Source organism: Epinephelus lanceolatus, chromosome 7 (genome assembly GCF_041903045.1).
Source record: "Epinephelus lanceolatus isolate andai-2023 chromosome 7, ASM4190304v1, whole genome shotgun sequence".
NCBI lineage: Eukaryota > Metazoa > Chordata > Actinopteri > Perciformes > Serranidae > Epinephelus > Epinephelus lanceolatus.
In genome coordinates, this window is record NC_135740.1 from 30,441,038 (window position 1) to 30,468,256 (window position 27,219).

The 27,219-nt window shown below is 40.9% G+C and overlaps 2 protein-coding genes across 8 annotated transcripts in view; one reads left to right on the top strand and one right to left on the bottom strand.

Moving 5' to 3' along the window:
* srpx2 (sushi-repeat containing protein X-linked 2) overlaps positions 1 to 8,346 on the top strand; it is a 20,951-nt gene extending 12,605 nt beyond the window's left edge. For all 3 annotated transcript variants that reach the window (XM_078169433.1, XM_078169434.1, XM_078169435.1), the window contains exons 5-11: positions 1,877 to 2,053; positions 2,369 to 2,492; positions 2,584 to 2,705; positions 4,027 to 4,206; positions 4,323 to 4,456; positions 4,547 to 4,668; positions 7,290 to 8,346. In XM_078169433.1, coding sequence (XP_078025559.1) covers positions 1,877 to 2,053; positions 2,369 to 2,492; positions 2,584 to 2,705; positions 4,027 to 4,206; positions 4,323 to 4,456; positions 4,547 to 4,668; positions 7,290 to 7,470 — 1,040 coding nt within the window. In that variant the 3' untranslated portion in view covers positions 7,471 to 8,346. The remainder of the gene's footprint in view (positions 1 to 1,876; positions 2,054 to 2,368; positions 2,493 to 2,583; positions 2,706 to 4,026; positions 4,207 to 4,322; positions 4,457 to 4,546; positions 4,669 to 7,289) is intronic.
* On the bottom strand, positions 7,565 to 25,996 carry sytl4 (synaptotagmin-like 4). Of its 5 annotated transcripts, none has more exons than XM_033633302.2 (19): positions 25,818 to 25,996; positions 25,657 to 25,722; positions 23,642 to 23,721; positions 23,372 to 23,558; positions 21,816 to 22,031; positions 19,952 to 20,061; positions 19,634 to 19,748; positions 19,354 to 19,521; positions 18,747 to 18,861; positions 18,562 to 18,652; positions 18,368 to 18,453; positions 16,650 to 16,742; positions 14,339 to 14,517; positions 13,874 to 13,976; positions 13,229 to 13,390; positions 11,013 to 11,118; positions 10,823 to 10,931; positions 10,525 to 10,733; positions 7,565 to 8,734 (listed from the first exon to the last, which is right to left on the bottom strand). In XM_033633302.2, the coding sequence occupies exons 4-19, from the start codon at positions 23,488 to 23,490 to the stop codon at positions 8,592 to 8,594; spliced, it is 2,124 nt and encodes a 707-aa protein (XP_033489193.1). In that variant the 5' UTR covers positions 23,491 to 23,558; positions 23,642 to 23,721; positions 25,657 to 25,722; positions 25,818 to 25,996; the 3' UTR covers positions 7,565 to 8,591. The 5 variants fall into 5 exon arrangements, with proteins under 5 accessions (XP_033489193.1, XP_033489190.1, XP_078025556.1 ...); XM_033633299.2 differs by having other exon boundaries at positions 18,368 to 18,456; positions 25,818 to 25,994; XM_078169430.1 differs by lacking the exon at positions 25,818 to 25,996 and adding an exon at positions 24,513 to 24,728 and having other exon boundaries at positions 18,368 to 18,456; positions 25,657 to 25,806.
* Between the last annotated feature and the right edge of the window lie 1,223 nt (positions 25,997 to 27,219).

Genomic DNA, 27,219 nt, shown 5'->3' on the forward strand with positions numbered 1-27,219 from the left:
AAAATAAGAAGAAGAAGAAGAAGAAGAAGAAGAGCAATAAAAACACTGACCATATAAATTAGAGTATGTAATAAAAAAAAATAAATAAAATTGATTTAAGAAGGATGGAAACTAGACTAGACTAAATACATTTACTAAAAAAAAAGGCTTCCTGTAAAAGTATGTTGGGAGGGTTGTGTTTTAAACAAAGACACTGACTTTGCCAGCCTAAGTTCCTCAGGTAAGGAGTTCCACAGCCGTCGGGCTCTAACGGAAATTGCCCGGTTTCCTTTTGTGACAAGGCGGGCTGTAGGAACAGTTAGGAGGGTCCTACCTGAGGAGGGCAGGCAGCGGCTAGGCTCATAGGGCGTACGTAAATCTATAATGTATGTTGGAGCAAGGCCATGTAGGACTTTAAAAGTCATTAGTAATAGTTTAAAATCATTTCTATAATTAACAGGAAGCCAGTGTAGCATTGCAAGAGTGGGAGTTATGTGGTCTTGTCTCTTGGGATTTGTTGAAAGTCTGGCAGCCGAGTTTTGAATGAGCTGGAGACGGGAAATGGCCTTTTGTCAATAAGTGATGGGCTGACTCATTCTTTTACAGTATCATTTCCGTCGAGTTGATACATGTTGATCTCTACGAGTCCTGATACTTTTTGCAAAATATGGTGTCAGTTCCTCCGTGACATTCTGTGCCTGTTTACACCTGACATTAACGTGTGTTTTGGGTGATCCGATCACAAGCGGACAGCACTAAATACAAGTCTAAACGACCACCAAGACACATTGTGATCTGATCACTTGAACCATTTGCTGAGGTGGTCTGGGATGCATTTGACCACATATCTTTTGTAGTGTAAACACTAATGCGTCATGATGCCTCTCAGACAATGACTACAGGAACAGGGATGTGACTCAGCTGTTTACTTGTATTTGGATCACTGAAAAGCATGTGAATACTAGGCTCTCTGTTATAGGAGATGCACATTCCATCCCAAAAAAACCTCTCTTCAGTGCATTACCAGTAATTATTTACATAAATAAAGATAAAATGTTTATTTAATGCATCGATTCAGCATCTCATCTGTATGTAGGTAGGCTGTGTAAGCTTAATATGATATTACAGAAATGTCACTGACCAATGATCTGTTGTTCTTTGAGGGGTAAATAGCAGATGTCCCAGTTATTGCCACAGCCTTGTGCTGCATCTATGTGGTGTCAGAATAATCTGAAGATGATTTCCTGATCATATTTCATGGCTTACCTGGTCCGTTCCCTTTGTTCTTCATCATCATTTAACCCTGTGAAATCCGAGCAAACTGGCTTGATTTCTTTTAAAGGCAATGAGCACTGAAGAAAAGAAATGACCCATAAACATAGCAAGAAATTAGTAAAAAGTGGAAATTAAAAACAAGAAAATTTGTAAAAAATAAAGTACCAAGCTGCTCATTGATTTTTTTCCTTTTGTTTCCAAAAGAAATTGCACCAGTTTACTCAGGTTCAAAGTTTTAAATACTTGGGAAAGGCGTCTGAAAGCAGCTCAGGAAAAGTGATGTTGCTCTAGGTTGCAAAAGGTTAATCACTCTGAGCAATAAAACACAACACATCTTCTTTGTAGTGTCCATGTTGTTTCCACATTACAAACTAAAGCCCATGAACACACCAAAGTCAGAAAAACAGCCATCTAAGGAGCACATGAAAACACCACCTTGACTCGTGGAGGTCTCGACCACTGTGAGCAGTATCCTGCAATAACAGTGAGAGGGAAACTCAGAGATATGAGTTCTTGGACATTTGACAGGCTGACCCTGTAAATACTGGACACTAAAAAGAGTCATTCATTCATTCATTTCCTCTAACCAATGCTTAATGTCTGTGTGGTGATGCTCCTTCAGGGATTCGTTGCCACGTGCTGCCCCTCATTCCCCATGGCAGATACACCTGCACTCACGGCTTCATGGTGGACTCCAGATGTGATTTCACCTGTGACCGCGGCTATCGCATCGAGGGGCAAAACTCACGTACCTGTCAGCGCCGTGGGTCATGGAGCGGCGTACAGCCAGAGTGTGAAGGTACATATCAAGCTCTGACCAGATGTTTAAGCTCAGAAGTATGTGTTCAACTGTCAACTTGAGGTTCAACTTACTGCCATAACATGGACCTAAATTCAGACCATCTGTTTTGCTGTCCAGTTTTTCATTATTCTTTCACAACAGCAGTCTCTGAGTCACAGAAAAACAAAAGCACATTTCCTGCTCGCTTGGACTGAATCCAGAACTGTGGTCTGCTGTCTGCCATATTCTGCTCTATACGACTGCTACAGATAGATGAATTCACTTCCTGCAAAATCTCCAATAATGTTGTAATTTTCCACCTGTTTATGTCAGATACTGACCCTCCAAAGATCAAGTGTCCTCCATCCAGAATCAAGTACGCCGAGCCTGGAAAACTCACTGCTACAGTGACCTGGGACCCCCCCACTGCTAAAGATACGTCTGACAAAACACTTGAGTATGTCGCCCCTTTCCTTTGCTTCCTTTTCCTGTTGACTTTAAAATTAAATTAAACACTCTGCCTACACTGTATTTCTCTCTCTCTGCAGTATAATATTAGTAGGCCAGGAGCCGGGCACTGACTTTAAAGAGGGACAAAACATTATTCGATACAAAGTGTACGATCAATCCAGGAACAGAGCGGCCTGCAAGTTTATTGTACGTGTTGAGGGTAAGTTGATTTATGAGATGAGTTTGAATACTAAACATTGAAGGAGCTGAAGGTACACAGAGATCCCGCGGTAGAGCTGTTAAGAAGTCTCTTAATTACTCCACCTTTGTTTTTTTATACAAAACCAAACAATGGCAGCATAATGCAGCCTGGGTGTGTGATTTTAGATAGCATGCTGGCATCCTGGAGGCAAAAGAGGCGTGACAGGCATGACATGTAGCACAACAACTCCGGCCTCTAGTGGTTTCCAACCGGTCCAGTGACAGGGACCAGATTTCTCCTTAGTCATTAGTTCAAGGCCCACACAGTTTAATATATTCAGTGTCATACTTGTGTTTTGCCATCATCCAGCTAGTTTGCTGTTTCTGTCAAGTGGCTGTCTGTCATTCACTCACTCTACAGCAGGAAACTGCACTCCAAAATAAAAGCTCTGTGGCGGAAATTCACTGTACTTAAAAATACAGTGTGTTTTTAACAAACTTGACACATTTGCAAGTCACTTGCGGTCCATTCAGAATGGACCCAGGACCCACTCTTTGACCGCAACCCACCAGTTGGGAACCACTGCTCTAGTGTGACATGTAACATACTTGTTGGCATTACATGGCCACGCCAGTCATTTACTGTCCCTCTTATATGGTGGCTGTTCTCATCCTCTGCTCGAAGGTCAAATCTTATTGTTTTCCCAATATTTTCAGCTGCTCTTCTTCTTCTTTGAGTTAGCTGCTAACTGCTTCTAGCTGCTTTTTAAATCATAGCTTTTAAATCAAGTCGCATACATAACATGTCAGCAAAATGTCACACCTGTTCCATCCACGGTCCTGTCCTGCCAGCTGTCCCTTGGAATAACAGCATAGAGTCTAGCTAGAGTCTGAGCCTGGATTGTCTGCACATGGCTCTCAACATGGAGTTGGCTGAGCCAGCGGCTAGCAGCTGATGGTGCTAACAGTGTGAACAGCGCTAACAACGGCAACAGTGCTGACAGAGCTAACAGTGTTAACTGGGGGGAACCCGAGGGTGGGTGTTACACTTCTGTGACACTATTCTGCCACCGTGAGTTGGGACAGCATTATCAGCAGTAACTGCTCTATGAGCGCAGTGCAGGGAGCGATTAGCTAGCCCCTGACCCCATAGTTGGACCACACAGGGAAGGAGTGTAACTTCATTTCCTGCTCAGGACGCCTTTACTCTACTATATCTTTACATAGCAAATAGTTTGATGCTATATCAATGCTCTGAATGTTGTATACAGCTCCTTCAACCTAAAAACAGCATTATAACCTTTTTGGGATTTCTTATTCTCACTGTGTCCTCCTTCCAGTGAGAAGATGTCCAGAATTACCTGCACCTATGCACGGCTACCTCACCTGCTCCTCTGATGGAAATAACTACGGTGCAACCTGTGACTACCACTGTGACGGAGGATATGAAAGGAGGGGTGTATCTAGTCGTGTCTGCCTGTTCAACCGCAGCTGGGGCAGAGACCCTGCTGAGTGTGTTTGTGAGTCTGCATAAAAATGCCTATCATGCTTATGAATTTGCAGCATAAACATTACAGTATGCATGGTGTGTGAGAAGGTTTAAATACAGGATGCAATTGTGGCTGTGTGTTTGTAGCAATGGAGATCAAATCAGACGTGAAGACGGTCTCCGCTCTACTGGATCAGTTCTATGAAAAGAGGAGGCTGCTGATCATGTCTGCGCCCAACATGACGGACTCCGACTACCAGCTGCAGAACGTCATGATACAAGTGAGGAAGTGTTTTTTTTTTTTTTTTAACTGCTGGTGTTTTTAAGGAAGTTTGAATAAACAACTAAAATCTTATTTTCCTTTGAATCAGAAAGCAGACTGTGGATTAGACCTGCGACATGTAACTGTGATCGAGCTCCTGGGCTCTCCGCCTCGTGAAACAGGCCGCATTAAAGAAAGCCTGCTCAGCTCTGAAGTCATCGAGGGTTTGAGGTAACAGTGTGATACATCATCACTTAGTTATTCAGCCGTTTTATGGCTCTTTGTGGGAGGAAAACATTCATTTAGTTGAATAATTCCATCCTGAAATGGCTTTATGTAACTCCCATTCTCGAATTGTTTCTCCTCACTCCATTTAAATGTCAGGAGCCTCCTAATAAAAAGAGAACCTCTGTGGAAAAATATCCAGCTGACGGATTAACACTGGTAAAAATAGCAACGTCATAATTCCAGGATAGCAGTAATGGGATTTTGAGACTGACAGAACATCAGTAGTAAACATGTTTTGTTTCATATGAGAATCAATGAGTAAAAGCTTATTTTAAAGTCCACCATTTTGCCCCAGACATAACCATGTAGGACTGAGTTTTTCTTAGAGAAAGGCAAAGATATAGATTTTCCACCAACTGTGTAATCTAAGTAAGGGGTACTGCTCACTTTTTCCAGACTGGAAAATGTCTTCAGTCTCTTCACTGACACACACAAATCCCACAGCTGAGTGAGAGCAGCATGTTGAGGCTCATTCTTTTAGTGTGGCACAAAGCACTCTGGGAAACATGGGAGACATCACCAAGGCAGAAGTGGTTGAGTGAAGTGTATTTAAACAGAGACATTCTTTAGGATACCTCCATAAATATAGACAAGAGAGCATTACAAAGTTAAGATTAAAGCTGCACTAATTAATAGTCTAATATCAATAATGGATAAAGTGACTGTGCGTGTTATAAAGGAGACTATACTGGAACTCTGTGCTGTCCCTCCGCTCGACAGAGTTTGTAGCATCTTCTCTCTCACCACTGTCATCAACCTCATTTCCAGATGCAACTGTTTTTAGCAAAAACAACTCTGAACAACCCACAAAACAGCAGAGTTAGCAACTGGCTGGTGAACACAGCTGTGCATTTAGCAGCTGGTTAGTTGGTGGAGACCAAACAGCTTGGAGAGAGTGAATGTTGTGCCAAATTTCCACAGCATGGTTCAGCTTGACTCGACTCAGCTCAGCTCTCTTTTGGAACCAGGGGTCGGTTGCACAAAACACCTTAAACTGAGATTTTCCATAGAGTCTTACTGTGCGTTCCACTACCCATGCTTCCATATTAGATAGTAGGTTATGCCAGAAAAGGATTTAGTATGTCCCAATGCATAATATGTCAAATGCAGTATACCAAAAATACCAGAATCTTCTACTACATCTAGTCGGATTTTGCAGTATGCAAGCCAGCATACTTTTCTGGCTGTTCTGACCCACAATCCTCTGCACAGTGGACAATACATCACATTGACTGAGCCACCAACAGATGACCGCTTGTTGACAGCTGATTGAAAGCCCTAAGAAGCCACAATGATGGCTGACAGCTAATGCAAGTAACTCATGACCAGTTGAATAGTAATAATAGGAATATTGACTGCTTAGGATCTCAATGTGCAGCCGGGGGGAGGAAGGGGTCTGATTTGGGGACCTCAGAATTGCATCTCTGCTTTTTGCAGATGATGTGGTTCTGTTGGCTCCATCACACCGTGATCTCCAGTATTCACTGGGGCAGTTTGCAGCCGAGTGTGAAGCCGTCGGGATGAGAGTCAACACCTCCAAATCTGAGGCCATGGTTTTCTGTTGGAAAATGGTGCAATACCCTCTCAGGGTTGGGAGAGATTACTGCCTCAAGCGAGGGAGATCAAGTATAGTATCTGGGAGTCTTGTTCACGAGTGAGGGTAGACTGGAGTGTGAGATGGATCAGCGCTTTGGTGCAACTTCTGCAGTGATGCAGGCGCAGCGCCGGTCCGTCGTGGTGAAGAGGGAGCTAAGCTGGAAGGCAAAGCTTTTGATTTACCGATTCATCTACATCTCAATCCTCAACTATGGTCATGAGCTCTGGGTAGTGACCGAAAGAATGAGGTTGTGGATACAAGCAGCTGAAATGAGTTTCCTCTGTGGGGTGGCTGGGCTCAGCCTTAAAGAGGAGCTTGGACATCCGGAGGGAGCTCAGAGTAGAGCCACTGCTCCTCCCTGTCAAAAGGGGTCAGTTGAGGTGGTTAAGGCATCTAATCAGGATGCCTCCTGGGCGCCCCCGTCACTGGTAGGAGGACCCAGGGCAGACCCAGGACACGCTGGAGGGATTACATCTCTCATCTGGCCCAGGAACGCCTTGGGGTCCCCCAGGAGGAGCTGGAAAGTGTTGCTGGGGAGAGGAACGTCTGGGGTGCTTTGCCTGGCCTGCTGCCCCCGCAACCCGGCCCCAGATAAGCAGATGAAAATGGATGGATGGATGTACTTTTTAAGGGCAGCTGCAGTACATAAAAGTACAAAGAAAAAGTATGCGATTGGAACGCACCCTTAGTTAAGGTTTCTCATAATTAAATAAGTTGCACAACCTTAAGTCTTCTCCTTAATGTTTCCTTAAACTGTTCACATAAATATTCATGGTTTTCTCCTTGTCTTAATCTTAAACTTAAGGACTACCTAGACTGTTGCACAAAAGACCTTAGCAACCAAAGCAAGCTAAAAAAAAAGGAGAGTGTCCTGCCAGCAGGAGAGCCCAGTGGATATGCTTTAATAATATTGAATCATGAGATAGTCGAGTGTTCCTTCATTAATCTAATCTGTGTCTCTCTGTAGACAAGCGTTCAGAATCTCCAGATATTACTTCAGCATGTTGCTGCTGGACAAGCTGGGCTCAGACCGAGAGCGCTTCATCGCCCCCATGTCGTCGGACGAGCTGTTCTCCTACATCGATAGCTTCCTGCTGGATGAAGAGGAGCGAGAGCGGCTGGAGCACCACAGGGAATTCTGTGACTAATTCAATAAACCTCTCTGGTTGCCACAGCGATAAGCTCATCAGTATTACTAAACACAAGATGAGGAAGGACAAACAAGCAGGAAGCAGGTCCAGAGGGACATTAGGAGGGGAAAGAGGACAAGAAGGCAGTTCCTCGTGTTTAAATGTGATCACTAAACAACACTGAAGTGCTAGCACTGTTTTCTCTCTTGAATAATCATCTGAAAGGAACAAAGGCCAGAGAGTGGATGTCACAGCAACAGATAATAAGAGACAAGCTTGAGTAAAACACATTAGTATGAAAAGACAGTTTGAATCATTGATACATAAAGTTAGGTTGGATACATGATGTGGGTTAGTGTTTATGTCAGGGCCCTGTTAGTAAAACTGTTATCTAAATACCGACACCTCCTACAAAAGACTACTGAGGAACAATTTCGTGGACAGATTCTTTTTAAATCCAGCTGGTATGGACGATCAAGCATGTCTTTGTGTTTAGTAAATTTTTTATTGGGTGAACAGAATATTCATGGCAACCTCGAGGTAAAACATGTCTCTGATCACACACAGTTAAAAGATAAAAATCTACATTTGTATCTGCAAAATAGACAAATTTAACAATTTCAAATAAGACTTTTTATGCAACTATATAAATACAATTTTTACATGATAATTTTGTTAGATGCAACACCAGGAATTTTATATAATGACTTGTTTTACCACTCATCAGTGTAATTCTGTACAAATATAAAGAAAAAAGGTGACACATTACAATAGTCCTTCTGTGCTAAGTGCTGTGCATGAATTTGAATTGCATTAATATATATACAACCTGAATTTTAAAATCATAAAATGACTGTGTCAACGCTCTTTTAATAAATCCAGAGTTTAGTGTGATGTTTTGGCACATTTACAGTTACACCAGTCTGCAGTTGGAGGGGAACTGTGCTAAAGATGAACCCCACACAGAGAGGCAGATATGAGCAGATGTTCAGCAGGCCGATGAACTGTTTGTCTGTTCACAGCCAATCAGATGTGTGTCGGTTCACCTCAGTAGACATCTCATATTTGTCTCAAACCAGCAGCTTCTTCCAAATTCAGTCTCTGGATTGTTTTCGTGGGTCCAGGCCTGTGTGCCGTCCTCATTTGCCCCTCACCATGGTGGAGCGCAGTGGAAGAGTGCCCTCTGCCCACGAGTCGGGGTACTGCATCATCTTCTCCCACAGGCTGATTTCCTCTCCAACCGAGTCCATTGCCACTTCCTCTTTTCCTATTTTTACAGTCCCTGCAGAGTGAAGATTACACAGTGAATGTAAAATGACGGCCAATTCCCTTTACTCACTGAACTTTCACATGCTGGGAGAACACATAGAAGCCTTTGCAGTTATCTAAAATTAAGTGCATCTTTCTCACAAAGGCAAATATGCTTTCACAATGCAACTATTCACACTAGCAAAGGGTAGATATGGTTTTACTTTCTCGTTTTGTAAATATTAATTAAGTTATGTCCGAGTCTAGAGGGGCCAAGAGTGCAACACAGAATTAACGCTGTGGTCGTATGTCTCTGCCAACCAGTCGTGTAGCAGTTTTCATCCATGTTTGTCCATACTCAAAACGTATGTAGTCAAGACTTTGAGGCAATTTTATAAAAGGTATTAAGAGTATTTTTTTGGCAAAATGGAAGTCATCATGATACTTACCAGTATGATTTTAGTGAATAATTTCAAGTGAGACACAGGCTGTCTTTGCTTAGAGTCCATGTGTGGACACCCATAATATAACCATTTTGTGATGTGATGACATTATGATGTCACAGTGAAGTTGACCTAGATAGATATAAAATGTCACCACTTCATAAGTTTATACAATTAAACGTGTGTGAAATTTTGTCATAACTAGCCCATGAATTCTGGAGTTGTGGCAAAAAAACATGTTTTTTGAGGTGACCGTTTGGCCACCATATTCTAATCAGTTAATTCCTGAGTCCAAGTGGACGTTAGTGCCAAATTTGAAGAACTTCCCTTAAAGCATTCCTGAGATATTGAGTTCATGAGAATGGGATGGATGGACAACCCCAAAACTTTTGAACTTTTCAGTTTTATCTGAACCAAAACCTCCAATGAAAAGAGGTGGTCTCGGTCCAAATCAAACTGAACTGTGGTTTTGGTTTTTTTGGTTTTTGTTTTTTCTGGTGTGAAAACATTTTTTGGATGGTTCAGGCTTTTGAGCTAATTACAGGAAATTCTGACAGGCTATCATCAAGTGATAAGAGTAGTGTAGTGCCTTAGTTCCAGAGTAATGGTAGCTGCGCTCAGTTGGCGATTGGAGCAGAGGAGAAATTAGCAGTGAAGTTGTCAAGTGGCGGTAAATGTACAATGTAGGTTAGAGTTTATCCATGAACAATGCAATATAACAAAATGAGCCGTGGTAGCACACGAAGAGAGGAAGAGATGACTCTATACAGAATCCACTGAAAAAAACTCAGACACTTGTAAATTATTTTCCGAGAGGATGAGAGAGAGGAGATTCGAGAGGAAGGGAGAGCCAGTTGACGAACGAATCAATGTCAAGTTTTGGGAACTTATAGAGGTGATGACAACAGAACGTAGGTATGTCATGTATATTTCTTTAGTGAGCTCCAATAATTGCAGTGTGAAATCAAAACTAGCTGGATTAAATGTGTAAAATACAAACTTTGGTTCAGACCTTCAGGTGGGACAGGCCTTAACCTGAGGCAGTAAAACTCAGGCCAAAGTAAAACCAAAGGCCAAAGCAACAACCAAAAGGAATCTACCTCCTCTAAAACCTAAGTGAACCAAACAAGCAAAAAGAAATTTATTAAACCAGACGCCCTAAAATAAATAGCAGCTTGCCCCGACAGCTTCAGTGCCATTTGCCAAAGGTGAATTATTCTATTTACAATATGATACTCACAGTTAGCTCACTGAGCAATGGGCCTAACAAGATCTTGCAGTACAGCAACTGTCTGAGAATAAATATCTGACAAAATAACTTCTCACTGAAAGTCAGGTGAACAAACAGAAACATCAGGATTTACTGCATTCTGTCTTTTACCTTTTCCGGAGCTGAGACGGACTCCTCCCAGGAATTCGTTGCTCGACATGGCCTCTCTGTCCCACACAGTCAGCTCCAGACACATCCCCTCCAGCTGCTCCAGAGCCAGCTCCTTGTACACAAATGTGTGGTCATAGTGGGGGTTCAGGTTCTTCTTCAAGACCGGAGTCTTCTTCTTTGTGGACTTTGCCTTAGCTGGGAACAAGTACCTGCAGGACCACAAACACAGAGTTAAGTGCTGAGAAGAGTGTGTGAATGCAATGTGTGTCATTTTAAGACCGGAGAGTTTGACACTGACCCTTTCACAAAGCTATCTGAGCTGCCTCCTGGTTTTAGTGCCATCAGATTCTTTGCTTCTTTAATCAGGACATGCAGTTCTCCCCCTGCGTCAGTCGCCACCTTTTTGCCTGAGAGGAAGAAGACAGACACTCTGAGAAGGTTAAGGCAAAGTATATCAACACAGCCAGAGCTTCTTATCACAGACTTACCTTTGGTTTTCTCAGTTGTTGGCTTTTTAGGTGTGACGTACTTTAAGGAGATCACCAACTCTCCTTTGTACTGGGCAAAAGCTGAAGTCGGCACAGTAGAGGGTGACTGTTAAAGGAAAGAACATTATTGTATATTCAGGACACACAAGAAACCCCGACAACAATACAGCAAACATGTCATCCCTACTTACATGCACTGACACCTGACTGACACTGGATGGCAGAGGCTGATACAGATAGATATTTGAGTGTGAAAAAAGAAATATGACAATATACCAGCTAATAAATACTTAACATTTAATTACCAATGCTCCATTTGAATTTAGTCATTACTTATAACAAATAAGTGTGCAAACTACTGATAAATGCACTGCAATAACTTTCAGCATATGTGCCAACATATGCGTTGACACCCACCCGTACATCTGTGAGAGCCAAGATCTATATAGGTCAGGCTCTGCTGCTCACAGCCAATCGATACCTTCACCTTGTTGTGATTTGCTCTGACCTTTGCGCCTCTAATTTTAAACATGCTGCAGAGCACTGGTGAGAAACCAGTTTCTGCATCATCTGATTAGCACTAATCAATTCGGTCAAATACTGCAGTCAATGTTATCTTACATCTTGCATGTCTGCAAAACCTCTGTTGGTTAGTTTCAGATGCAGTTTGCAGTGACATATGACAACGTTCCCCTAAAAATCCTCTTTAACTTCAGTTTTTAAACCAGTCTGTGTAGTTTTGGTTCACATGATTTTGCCTTTTGTTCTCTCTTGTTTATTTGACAACTCACAAAGTGTTGATAACCAGACCTGTGTAAACATGCTCATTGCAATATTTGTAATTCATGCTTTAAGGTCCAGTGTGTAGCATTTAGGGGGATCTATTGGCAGAAATGGAAAAAAAATCATAACTATGTTTTAGTTAGTGTATAATCACCTGAAACTAAGACTCATTGTGTTTTCATTACCTGAGAATGAACCATTTATATCGACATAGGAAGCGGGTCCTCTGTAATTGAGTCCACCATGTTGTTTCTACAGTAGCCCAAAATACGGACCAAACACTGGCTGTAGTGAGGGTCTTTTGCGTTTTATAATACCTTACCACCGTAGGTTCTGAACACGTTTGGAAAGGGAGGGGTAAGCAGAGGTGTTTTCAGTTGGTTGTAATCCGCAAACTCACCATTAGATGTCAATAAATCCAACACACTGCACCTTTAAGGGCTCATTTATGCTCAGTGTTAGATACAGAAACAGATGGAGCCTTCTGTCCGTACTATGTGTTCATTTTATCTGTATTTGTGTACATTTTCTAAAAGCTTACAGATACAGACAAATCAGAGCAGTACCACCAGTGACTGTGGAGGCAGTGTAGTATAGTTCAAGCGAGATATGATTGCAAGAGACGAAGAAATTTGAATAATGGCGGAAAGGAACGAATCACTAATACATAATAATATATAGTGAAAATTGTGAAAAGCATTCTTTGTCCACATGTCAGGATGTTTGTAATAGCCACACAGACCAACACCATCTACAATGCTGTTCTGTTTCAAGGTACAATATTATGACCTGCTGCACTGCCGCCTTGTTTGTTATCTTAAACTTTCCACTCTGCCCTCTAGTGCCATCTGTTGGCTGTATCTATGCCATCATAAAGGCCACAAAGTATGAGGATAGTGACATTTATATTTGAAACGGATGTCTCCATTTTCATACGTAAAGTGAGTACACATGAACCTTTACAGTCCAAAATGGGGTACCAAGCAGTTTCTGACCTCTAAAGGCGATACGGAGCAATACTTTGCATGTGGGTTCCCATTTTGTACGATGTCATGCACAAGCAAAATGTTGCACGGGCATATGGGTGACTTGATTCACATTCCTGGCAGCGGTTTCACCCTTTGCCACTGATCTACAGGTGACGATAACGCACTATAAAACAGCAATGCACCAGGAAAGACATGGAAGAAGAAGACTGCTAGCAAGCAAACGTATGTAAACGACACAGGTTTCAAACCTTTAAGAAAAATCAGCTTTACTTACATTTTACAAGGAGGGACATGTACTCAACATGTTTGTAAGACTTCAGTCGTTCACACAATGAGACACTCTGAATGTAAACACTTTTGTTGGTTTACAGGAAAACTCCACAGGGCACGTTTAAGTTCATCAAACTATGGTGAAGACAACTACATCCATTTTCTGTGATCTACCTTCGCCATGAGAGCCACACGCTCCTCATACGGGGAGTCCAGGTCTCGGGTGTCCAGAGGGACTTCCACCTCTCCCAGGAAGGTGTTGCGGCTGAAGCGACCATGATGCCACACTGCTATCAACACGGAGCGGGTGAACAGCTGAGAGCGGTTGATGGAGTACTGGTAGTGGGAGATGAAGAAGAGGAGAAGACAGGATGGATCAAAGGCCTGTCTCTTTACTGATACAGTGATGGAGAAACCTCATGTAATTTTAATGCTCTGGTGCTGAGGGAGTCTTAAATTAATCATGCAACATAGATTAAAGCAGAACATGAATTCAGATCTTATCAGAAGTTGCATCTAAATGTTCTCAATAATCACCTTCTACTTTAAAGAGCATATCTAAAATTACAGTCATAATTTTGTTCAAACTGACTCACCCCGCTGCTTCCTTTTCAGTAGTTGTATTTGTTACTGTGTTTAAGCTGACTCATTGGAGCAAAATCAATATTTGACAACAGCTTTTCTAATCTGCAATGTCAATATCAATCCTAAAGTCTCTGTAGGTGTGGTCATTATTTGCAACAGGCATGGCGCAAGGTCACTAATCGGGGAGTGTCATTAAGTCAACAGGATAAGGTGGTGCCAGTTATAAACCATCACCTTCAGCGTTTCTTTGTAGACAGGGTTGACCGTGTTTCTCTTGATACTGGTTTTCCTTTTGCTGTGGCGAGATCTCTCAGGGAGCAGATAACATTTGACATAACTAAAACACAAAAACAGAAAGAACACGTTGAACTGTGTTTCTCTCGGACACATCTGCTGTTTCATTTGCTGTGTTTCCTGAATAAATGTGATGAAAAAAACATCTGTTGACATTCAATTTCCTGTGAGGCTCGAGTAATCACCTCTTTGATGTGATTACAGAGACTTATGTAAACACAGCGACTTCTTATCTACACTGATCAAAGCTATGTTAACATCACTGAGGGGTGTGTGTGCGATAGAAAAAAATGTGTTTGTGTCAGCTCTCTGAAACCCAAAGTTTGTGTCTCAAATGATATATTTTGCCAGGTGGAGCTTCACATTACGGCTACGCTTGGAAAAAGTGACAGTTTTAATATTTACGGGTTGGAAAGCTGCCGTGAGGCATCGCCGAAGGCCAGCCCATGGCACTCCTTGATGAAGACGTGGAGGCTCTGGGTGTGTTCGTCGTAGCTCATAGAGAAGACGAGGTCTCCGCTCACTTCCACGCTGTCATAGTCTCCTGTTTCACTGTAAATACTCATCAGGCTGCCCAGCGTGCTCTGGAAGAACATATGTATAGATTTCAAATATTTTCATTGAGCCAAAGAAGATTATACATACAGTACATCTTGTGTCAAAGCTAATTTCCTTTTAATAGTTAAAGTGCTTTACGTTAGATAAGATAGTGTACACTGTCAGGGTAAAAACAGCAAAATTATAATAAAATCAAATAAACACATAAAACATAGGTGTGACCAGATACAACAGAGTGAGATAGAAATTACTAAACGCGACAAAAGGGGGCCAGAAACTAGACAAACAATATATTTACTTTAAAAAATGCCTTCCTGCAAAAGTGGATTTTAAGGAGTGATTAAAAAGATGGTTCTGAGTTTGCTGTCCTAAAAGTTTATACAAAATTTATACGAAAGAGTTGTTAAATTATATTCATGTACATTCACAGATAAAAAACAAATAATATAAAAGATACAGGATTACATTTTGAGATTGGAGCAGTATCAAAATTTAAAAAATATTTTCAAAATAAAAATTCAAATCAAATTTAAAAAAAATAATACGAATTTTAAAAGGATAAAATAAGTGTATAAACTAAATAAAAGAGACATAAAATAAATCTAAATTTAAGAAAAGGAACATAACTCATATAAGACAGTCTGGGAACATTGATTTCATACTTTCAATTTCCCTGTAGACTCTTATCTTCCTAAACCTTTCCTGTTTCTCTGTCCCCCACCCTTCCCTCACTCATGACATTATTACATAAAATTAAACTGAGTATAAGTATAGCTGCAATTCAGGAACTTAAAACACATATACTCTCAACCTGAAGAAATAATCATCAGTTTGTTCCATGTTGTATTGATGAGGATTGATGAGGGAGCTGGAAAGCATTGCTGGGGAGAGGGACGTCTGGGGTGCTTTGCTTGGCCTGCTGCCCGCATCACGTGTACCCGGATAAGTGGATCAAAATGGATGAATGGATGGATGTTTAACCTACAGGCTAATATTCAGTTGGAGACAACAGTCTGATGCTGCTGTACTGTATGTCTGTACTGCAGCAGCCTCCCACTGAAGCTAATGTTAGCTATCCATCAGTGGTAACCATCACTAGCACTATTAGGCAAATTACAACACGTACAGTGAATATTCATGTATTTTATGTGCCTCATATCTCAGTGTGAAAAGACTTGGTTAACTTGCTGCACAGCTTTTTGGTATTTTCCTGTTTCTCTCCTGTTGCAATAGTGCGTTTCTTTCCTCTAAAAGGGAACACGGCTTTGACGATGATCAGTCTGGTCTGTGTGTATGACCTGATACTAGTGCGTTTTAACAGTCACACGTGGCGTGTCGGTGGCTTAGTGGATAGAGCAGGCGCCCTATGTACAAGGCTGTTGCCACAGGGGCCTGGGTTCGACTCCAGCCTGTGGCCATTGCCTGCATGTCACTCCCCCCCCTCTCCCCCTTTCACACTTGTCTGTCCTGTCGATTAAAGGCTAAAATGCCCCAAAAAATATATTTAAATTAGCAGTCACACAGCACAGCATTAGATTTAATACATGGACTGTATTTTACGGTAAACATGTTTCGGGATTTTTATGATTTTATTTTAAACAATGTAAATTCAAAACAAATTTTCCAAAACTTTTTGTTAATTCTAAACCCTTTCCTAAAACACTGTTTATTTCCTATTTCTTTCAGAAATCTAATGATTGTGAGAGCCCTGAATTGATACCAAATATTGACATGTAGATAATATTTGAACAGACATGCAGGAGACATAATGCTGCAGACTGTAGTTTAAACAAAAAGAAACAAAAACTAACGTGGAGACAAATCATAGATAACACACATTCTGGAGGGTTAATGTAAAGGGATAAACAAATTAGCAAAGATCAGGATGTTGCTGTCAATATCTTAATCAAGAGTGACAGCGTGAAAGACGTGCAGGCCTCAGCTCCGCTTTCCCCCTGAGGCTTTGGTAACTATAGAAACATTTTGGTAGACTTTACACAGCAATATCACACTTCCTAAGTTGCTGGAGGATATCCTGAGGTTAGAGATGTTCATTCAGATTATCTAACATCAGCTCTGTTCTGAGAGGCATAATGAGCTGCTCTTCAAAGAGCCTTTAGAGGACTAATGTCAGCTGTGAGAGACGTCAATACTTTACCTTTGAGCTATGCAGGCTGTAGGTGCTCGATGCCATTGTCCTTTTATGAAAGCTAACCAATCTGTCAATATCTTCATCCTCCTCTCCGTCCTCCTGCGCCAACATGATAAACATTTAGAAGGCTGATCAGAGACACACAGTGGGGTGTTTACCCTCATCAGATTTTTGTTGTCAACCATAAGGCTTGTGTTTGAATTTTAGTCAAATTATAGTCTGTTTAAACAGCAGAAAAATATCTGAGACATCAACTGTAAACATTTAGAGGATGTGCTTCATTGGATGTGACATTCAACAAGTAGCACAGGAAATAATTCACCACATAAGAGGCTAATGCAGCCTGATAAACGTGTAGCCACTAAACATATTGCATTTTGTATAACAGGCTGTCACTGTCACTTCTTCACTGCTGAAAGCCTTATGCTCTGTTGCTGCTTGGTAGCTATATCTAATGTTGTTATTGGACATGGAAAATCTCTACCCGAAGTATAGTACTGTAGGGGATACTGAAAAATTTCAAAACAACAACAACAACAACAACAACAACAACAACAACAACAACAACAACAAAAAAGAAACGGTAGAAGGGGTTTTCTCATTTTGGTGCTCTCAGAATGGAAAAAACACAGGGCAGGCCATGCTTTAGCAGCCTTTACTAAAAATTATAATGAAATAGAGTGAAATACGTGTTAAGTGTTTTGCTTTAACTTTTAATTATGAATGTAATGACTACACAATAATGATGCCATCTCATTTAGATTGGTTCCTGTAAGTCTCACTTTCACTCACTGTCCAGGAAGAGGACAGCCATTTTGGTTTCCCCAATAGCTATCGTAGCTATCTCAACTTGCAAAAGAGTATCAATCTAAGTTATTTGCAGTTACCATCCCAGGCCATAAGGAACACTGCTCAGCCTTGCGTCCAATTTTTCCCAGTGGCTCTGAGTGGCTCAGTCAGTAATGCAAGTGCCCCATATACCAAGGCACTGTCCTTGCCACAGTGGCCACGGGTTTGATTCCAGCCCACGCCCCTTTGCTGAATGTCACCCCCCCCCCCACTCCCCCTTTCACGCCTAGTCTGTACTGCCTAATAAAGGCATAAAAAGTCAAATAAATAAAAAAGATGTCTGTAAAACTGTTGACAGGACACCTCAAACTGCAAACAAGGTCAATTTTGACTCTTTTTATTGTGAATTTCTGATCCAGGGAGGTATTATATTTGTAAAACCTTCCTCAAGCTGATAAAAGTGATGTAAAAATCTGTGACATCATCACAATGTAAAGTCTATGAGCTGAGTGGGAACTCATGGGCGGAGCAAGCAGGAGAAACACTGTTGCGCATATTCAATGGGCTGTATACCACAGAAGTAAACCCAGAAGCTAGACCACTTTTTTTTGGCATATGTACCAGGCAAGCAACTCCATTGGATTGAACAGGCGCCATCTTAGGGTTCAGTATCTAGTTATTTCTAGGCATGTGCATACTGTCTCAAGTAGCAGATATGGTGGACGGTGGAACAACGAAAGTAACTGTGGAAACTGTGGTAGCTAGGCTCTTGAGAAAAGGGACAGTGATCTAGTTGTCTTTGCGACAGCTGTGCCAACAATAATATCACTTGGAAACGCTCTTGCAGCAGCAGTTCCTGTTTCTTCTTTAAACACAGCAGATTCATGACAAAACAGCAAAACAATATATGAGAATATCAGAAGTTAGGTTCTTACCTGTATGTCTAGGCCTGGTACAGAGCGGCTCCTGTTGCCCATTGAGGCCTCGGATGTGTCACGCAGGTCCACTGTCGAGACGTACTCTGCTATAAACACACAGACTACCAATTAAACTGTGTTACACACAATGTTGTTCATTTGATTCTGACAGATGAACAACAGAATTGCACATGTTTATATCAGATGCTAACCAGGAGGCTTTGGGGCTCGCTTGATGCTCTTCTTGAAGAGTTTGTCAACATCCACCTCCAGGCTCGGACTGACTGGTTTCACTTCCAGGCCCTGTAGTGATGGAAACGCAGAGTCACAGTCACAGAGAAGAAGGTTAAAAAGCCTTGAGATGGAAACATGACCACGTGACATAAAGGAATCATACAGTGTTAGCCTCCAAGTTGGCGCCGTCATCAATTCCAATATCTGCTCTGACTGGAGCGGTCAGACTGGAAGCAGTGGATCCTGTTGGGCTGCACTGAAGGGAGCGCCTCCCTGACCTGTGTGATGAAACAAATCATTTATTACAGCTACAACTTTTTACATTCAAAGATTTATAATACAATGTTCGGTCAAATTTTCTGTGCAGCCTAGTGTCTACATGTCAACACCCTCATCCCTATTAAACAGAAATAGCAATGGGACATCTCATAAAGATATGTGTGCTCTTATTTAACAGTGAATAAACACTAAAAGAATCCTAACCAGGAGAGGTTAAGGTTGGTTGCAATCTGCAATCCTTACTGCTAGATGCCACTAAATCCCCCTGAATCTTACACACTGGACCTTCAAAGCATTTAGCAACAAATAACAATGCAGTTTGTATTTAAAAATGACCTGACCCAGGGCAGGCTGTCCCGGTTTCTGCTAACTCTAGCACAGTAACCAGCTGTGGGGGAGGAGGGCCAATGACTACACCTCTGGCCTTAAATGTTGCTTTGAAGTTAAAGTGGAGTGTTTGTACCTGTTAGTGTAACTACAGGTTAGCTTACCTTGGTTGCTCAGGGGTCACACGGCCAGACTCAGTGCCTGTTTTACTGCTACTTATACTGTTGTTCTCTGCAGACTCTGTGTCACTGCGCGTTGGCTTCGACCAAACTTCCTCCTTGGATTCAAATGACTCCCTTGAAGCGACTGATTCTGAGTTCTCATTTGAATGACTGTTGAGGAAAATACGATGAAAAGGTTTTGAAGTTCTTAATGCGAGTGCAGTAAATCTATATATTAACATTTCTAAAACTGAACAAACTGATGTGAAGAGTGATGACGCACCCTTTGTTATCTGTTATCTGATTTTTCTGTCTGACCCGCGGCACAGGAGTGGGAGGATCTGGGTTTATTTCCGTACTTCTCAACAGTATTTCTCCTGTTGTCTCACGCTTCTTCGCTATAACACAGAACAAAAGTTAAATTCACAGTTAAACGAAGTGCTATCATGTTACTGCAGTTTTTTTTTTTAAAACATTCCTGTCTTCCTTCTGTTGAACTGGGACTACATTCCAGTGACTGTGGGCATTTCATTTGGCCCAGACAGAGCTGTTTACATTCCTGGTTGAACAGTCGATACCCACTTCCTCTTCCTGTACTCACTCTGAGGTCTCTTTTTCAGGGAGACTCTCACTAGGTCGTGTCCAGGCTTTGCGAAGAAACGGTTGATCCTTTGATCGTAGAACCAGTCACCTGTCCTTTTCTTTAAATCCCTACGATCAGAGAGAAATACTTTATGATGGTATAAATTAGAAAAAAAAAATTCAGTACTTGTTCCCACAAATTTCCCATGTGTTTGTGTCTAAATGACTAATGGAAACAACAAATTTAGAAACTGGCCCAGTTATGTGTGAAACCCTTGCAGCTGCAGCTGCAAAACAGGCTACAATGTAATCCCTATGGGCAGGTGTGCACTGTAAATTTACACTCACTAAAACTGCTTGTTTCTGACACTGACAGGCTCAGATTGTTATTTTAAGTGTCTGATAACATAACGACACAGACTCCACAGAGAAGTAAAATGTTTTTATTTGCCTTTTGCTTCATCCGTGGACTCTTCCACCTTGTCTAAATCAGCCAAATACTCAGCCACAAGACTGAAAATCTTTTAGAAAACACACACCTACACTGTCTGTACTCCGACACAACACACTCTCCCAAGTACTCCTCTCTCAAACTCTCACCAACGTTTCCACAGTTGTTTTCCCACTACCAGTCACCTCTCGTGAGCTTTCAGAACCAGACTTCCCCTTGAGCAAGACTTGATTACACACACTAACAAACAGAAGGTAAAGAAAAACTTTAAATTTCTTTGTGAGGGTCCTTTCTGTAAAGTTGTCAGCCACTTAAAATAACCATCTGAGCCTGTTGGTAGCAGAAACAAGCACTTTTAATGGATGCAAACTGAAGGTGCACAATTCCTGTAGGGCTTATGTTGCAGCCTGTTTTGCTGCTGCGGCTGCCATTGTCTCTCAATACTGGACAAATGTCAAAAATCTCCATTAGTCACTTCCACACAACAACATGGAAAAATAGAGTATAGGTTGAAAAATACCTACGTTTCCCTTTATTATTTTGCAACATATGGTGCAATGTTGTTACAATTTACACAGAAATAGTTACAAAGCCCAAATTTGCAATTGCTGAGACCATGTACGTGCATGCATCCACACGATCATGCATTCGCACACAGAAAATCACACACACAGTTAACCTCTATGTGAAATTTCAGCCTTCTAATGTTAAAATTGTAGCTGCTAAAAGATGGGGACATTTTTGTGGACTGACCAACCAACAGAACGAGCTATAGAGATAAATCTACTACAGTCAGCAACACATGCTATGGTCATTAAATGTGGGCACATTTTAAATATTTGTTGACTAATATCACAGATTTCAAGATAATAAAAATAAGCACAAAATACTACTTTTTAGTGACTTCAGAGAACACCATTTTCTGCTCTGCATCTGCTTTCAAATGCACATAAACCCTTTTTAAAATGGCCATACACTTTCATTCTTTCATTGTCAACAAATCCCAACAAACAGACCAAAACCAACAATTAAATTATACTAACAAGTATTATCTGTGTATCCAAAGACTGATACAGCCTATTTCTTTGTGCCATAGACCTCCATTGTTGTCCAAAGAAGCCATTAAAACACATCAGTGAGCCACACTGTTGTGCTGTGCATCAAATATTTATCAATCTACCATTAAATAGTCTCCAACAAATGCATTACCCCAATTGTTTAAGTAGCTGTTTTAGGAAATTATTATTTTAAGATATGTATCTGTGACTTTTCCGTCCTCACTATGCATGAACAGGCTTGGAGCTTTACAAGATTTGTTGACAATCAGATATGAAACCTAAAGACAAATTATTTTCCATCCGGACACAATACTTGCTAAAACTAAATTACTCTGTCAAGTTAAAATGAGAGTATGAACAAAACAATCTCTTACGACTCTTTGACACACACGGTGCACAGCCAGTATCCCTCGGGGAGGTCTGTTCTGCAGTTGCGGCACACATAGTGATTGCACATCTTACACTGGCTTGAGAAAGTGGTCAGTCGACTCAGGGGCTCCAGGCATCTGCCGCAACTGCGCTGACTGTATTTTCCACTGCCACGTTTGGCCCCTTTCCTCTTCACCTCCAGCAGCTCTGTCTTTAAAGACCTGAGACACAACCATGAAAATATTAAAAACCGAGACATTGTCCTTTGAGGGAACTTCTTAAATTGTCTAGTGTCTATTAGTACATTTTTATTTTGTAACCTTTATTTGGTATACCCAAATTCCCAGACAGAAGCAGACAAACTTCTTTACAAGTGCAAAGCCAATGTTTTTAAAAACATTTTATCAGATTCTTGCAAAATGAAACCAGAATACGATCATATCATAACGACACTAATGACATTTTACTGATAAACGCTAATACTGAATGATCTCCCAGCCCTAAATCAAGGCAGTGCTCACTGCAATACAAAAATCTGTATTTTAAGATAAGATATGAGATATACTGTAGCTTTGTAGTCCACTGCATGGCCCCTAGTGTAAATTTGTCTTCAACACCCAGCAACTAGGGCTGGGTAATGTTTGAAGTTTTTGATACTGGTGCCATTATAATACCTTAGTATCGGTCGTGATAATATATTTTCAGTAGCTTAGGTTGAGCAGTATAAAACCTGTTTGACAGACATGCTTACAATGTGTATTTAAACTGTATATTTCATCTGCAAACTCGGTTCCTCGGATTAAATGGTGAGATATTATGGGATTTTAAAGGACCAACTTATTATACACTCTAGATACAAGAAAGGTGTAAGAGCATACAATGTTGAACAATTTTTAATGATTTATAAAAGCTGCAAGGCCAAGGTGTTCATTCATAAGATCAGCATATTGTGTAAATAATCATGTAAATAGACTTAACTGTGAAAGGAGACTGATTTTTCTACATTTTACTCCCTCCCTTTTTTTTTTTCCTGTTTTGTCATATGGGGTATATAATGTGACAGATTGTACTCATGTTACTGTCAATTATTGAGAAACACACCCACAGCTGATGTACTGTCCCACGCCTGTGCACATGAGATGGACAGAGCACTATCTAAATAAGATCAGCGTTATAAAAAATGGTGTTAAATACTCTTGACAAACGCCCAGAGGGACTGAAACGTTAATACAACCTATAAACTGTGAAGCTGAGCATGAGCAGTGTGTCTTCTCTTCACAACTCATGTATTTAAACTGTAGAAATAAAGTCATTTAAGGTGAGTGCTTGGTGTTACAGGGTTACTCCACAGGGAATGTTCCTGACACTCTTTGGACTGGTGTTAAATGTTCATGCTAGGCACCCGTGGAAATTAAGCAGGTGTAGATGTACAGCCTTCTGCTGTGTGTGCTCTGCTCAGTGTTGGCACCATTAATAATAATATTAATAATAATAAGTTAAGAAAATTAAAGTAAATACATTAACTATTCAGTATAATTAACAGGAAGTGCTCTCATCTCACCGCACACGCTGCTCCTCAGCCAGTCTCAGCTCCTCGTCCCGCTGCAGCACCTCCAGGATCAGCTCCCGCTCAGAATCAGACAGGAAGCCCAGGTCGATCATATCCGCAGCCTGGGGCATCGTGCCTTTAAACAACGAACCCTCAGTGCAGGTTAACCAGCTCAGCTCAGTCACATTGAGGAAATCTCCTAAAGATAAAAAACAACAACATTAGAAATATACTCTCTCTAATGTGCTTAACAAAAAAAGTTTGATTAAATGCAAATCAAACCTTTATTTTAACAGCCTCGAGGGGGGAGCAGCACTCTTGACTTTGATACTAGAGAGCCTGTTTTTTATGACAGCAGAGCTCTGCAACAAAAAGAGGAACTTAGTGACTTAATGCCCTGTGGTGATGACAGCATAGAAGGGCAGAAACACCTGTGTGTGGTCCTAATCACATAACTAATTTTATTTATTTAGCCTTTATTTAACCAGAAAAACCTCTTCAGATTAAAAACCTCTTTTTCAAGAGTGTCCTGGCCGCAGCAACAGACATTATAGACAGACAACACAACACAAATACAAAATAAAAATATACAGCAAGCAATATAAGACACACAATAAGATTACTACAAAGAAAAGCCAAAAAGCATGTTAAGTGAACCATAAAAATGCAACTGCATGATTACAAAGACCAGCTAATATACACCGTGACACTGGCATAAGATTGTGCACAAAAATCCTGCAACAGCGCTTTGAAAAGGCAGAGAGGAACCAATGAGGGCAACTTTAAGTCCTTCTGCAGAAGATTCCACATATAAGGAGCTGCATACATAAATAATCGCTTGCCAAACTCTGTACGTACCCTTGGTACAGACAATAATTTCTGCAAATGCACACACATAAATATGCAGAAAGTAGGCCAAGGATAGCTTTGTGAACAGGAGGATGCCAGTGAAAGTCTATGAAATTGTAAAGACATTTCTGTCTACCTGCTGAGCCCCACACAGTAAAGTCCCTGTACAACAACTTTGTGATGGATAGTTTTGGAATTGTAGCCTCCTTCTTGTATTTAAAAGCAAAGAAAAACCAGTATGTCCATCAGTTAAAAATGACTGCCCATGAGAATCTAGACAACCTCAAAGTCAACAGAGACTCACCCCTGGTCATGTTTTCCATTTCATGCGAGGGCAGGAATTCGTCTCCAACTTTTACAGCAAACTTTTGGCCTCTCAAAACATGATAAATGGCTAAAGGAACCAGGATGCTGGAGGATTTTAAAGTCCCACAGAAAGCCTCTGCCAGGGTGAAAGGTTGTTTTGAGTAGGACGGGCAAAAACAACATGAACTTGGCTCCTCCGCTGGGTTCCCACCCTCTAAGGATACAGAGAGCCGGGTGGAGCTCAGTAGCTGAGACATTTGTTTAATCCCAACATCAGGTTTGTCCTCTGTCATCTGAAACTTCACACTACATTTGGATTGCATAAAAAGCAAATTAAAGTGAGGAGAAACATGTGTTCCTGTTAAGTAGCTGTGACAAATCAGCAGGGAAGCTGCCATTCAGAAGTACACTGAACCCTTCTTTTCCTCATTGTTTGAATGCCTGAAGCCAACAGTTGCAGAAGTTCACTAATACCTGCAAAGCAACTTGTTGAGGTCAAGGAAATGGCGCATGCGTCTGCACTAGATGACAGAGATAGTGTACTAACTAAGTGCCCTATTAACTCATTGACAAACACAAGGAAAATATGTAAGATATATTGAATTATATTAACGTACTCCCTCTTTAAAATCATCTGTTTAGCCAAGGACAATGTAAGTTATATTGTCCCTGGCTAAACAGATGATTTCAAAGAAGAAGTTCGTTTAAAACTGACAAACAGTTTTGACAAGTGCAGTAGCTTAATGCTAGCATGATTTTTAAACTGTAAATTACAGATTTAACTTAAGAATTAAACTCCACGACGGTAAATCATGTGTAGTGAAAAAGTTGTTTCTCTAAACCGCAACAAACTGTCAAAATTCACATTACCAGTCTCCATGATGAGCTGCCAACGGCTAACATTGCCAACGCAACGGTCCAACGGTTACGTGAAGTTACGTTAACAACTGATATTAAATGAAGCTAACGTTACTCCGTGTCCACTTCACAGTATCTTTAAAAAACCGTCTGCTTTAATTGGACTCTAAAGGCTCAAGATTTAGGTAAATAAGTCGAGTATTTTACGACGTGGATAAGCGTGAAATCAGCTGGCAGATAACAGAAAATAAAGCCAAGTTAACTGAATAAAAAATGCCACACACCTGCCGTTAAACGTCCACTCCACCGCCGCTACACGGCTCCCGTAGCTACGGGCGACAGCGACAGTCCTGACACAAAACACAACATAAACGGTGAAAGTCGCTCACAAGCGAACAGCATACTGGAGATAATTAAATTTCCGTGTGCCTATAAACGCACTCACTTCACTTGTCGGCTGTGACCATATCCCTGCCTTCTTCTTCTTCTTCTACTATTTGCCTCCCGTCTCCTAAAAAGTGTTGCCTGTGTGCTGGAGGAGTCCCGACTACCGGAAGATAAGGAAAGTTTGCAGCAGACAGGCAGGAGCGCCTCTCCACATTTTCCATGACAGGTGCATTTCCTTAGCTCTATTTACCACAGGAGGGCTGGAGGTGGAAAATGTGACCCAATGAAACAGCCCATTAATTTGCTCTGCTCCTTTGACCATCCCAGACTGTGGCCTAACAGTGAAGGGGACTTTTAAAGGAACATAAAAGTTGACTATCAGGATATAAACATGAGAATTGCGATATATTGTGAGCATGTATTGCTACAGATGGTGTCAGCAGTTCCCTGTTAGACACTGTGCCACTATTTGTTGTCAAGGCGTATGCAAAGTCATGGTAGGACACATTACTGTTAAGCAAATGATTACTGAGCCTGTAGAGACAGCCTGTGCAGTCACACCAGTTTTGAGGGGAAACACACAGGTGATCAGGGTTAAACTTGTAATATCACCATGAAACTTCCCAAAATTGATTACTTAGCTACTTAACGACAATTATTTTTTTGTATTGTAGATTTGCTGAATTTTATGTTTAAATATGTAGATAAGGCATTATCTAATATGTGCTTTCTGTATATATCTCCAGAACAGAAATCTGAACTAAAACTATGCAAATGTGGAATGATATAATTAAATATATCCTGTTTTGCATACATCTCCAGAACAAAAATCAGAACATTGGGTAAAGCCTGGTTCATAATCATTGTTTCACTGTGTTGTCATATTATGATCCAAGGCTTTTACATAGGGTATTTGGGATATCTCTTTTAATCACTGTCATCACTGTCACCAGCCATAAAAAATCAATTCTTGCCTTGTTTTAAAGAATAAAATGTTTATGACTGATGACTGATAAATGAATAAACCCCTCTGTAAGAACCTTTAGAATATAGTTAGGAATGAAACTGGACAGTTTGGTGTATGTAAATGCTACTGAAGTTAAGATTTTTGGCTCAGACTATGAGAGAAAAAAATCATTTTGAGAAAACAGTCTTTTAAGATATGTATAGTTATATTCTACACTGTTTTAGACAAAAAAATAAGATGTTTGGGGAATAATTCTAGCACATAAACATCACCATACTGCACCAGTTGGTTTACTTCATTAAGACAATTATCTTTTTGTATACAAGTTTTCCTGAAATTTTACATTTCCACAACAAAAATCTGAACATTGGATTAAGCCAGGTTCAAAATTAATATGTGGCGTAGTGGAGAAGCTGCTTGGAGTACATTGCTGGTGTGGACGTATGAAAAGAATCATACGGCATGTGCATGGTGCTCTGTTGCACACTTTTTG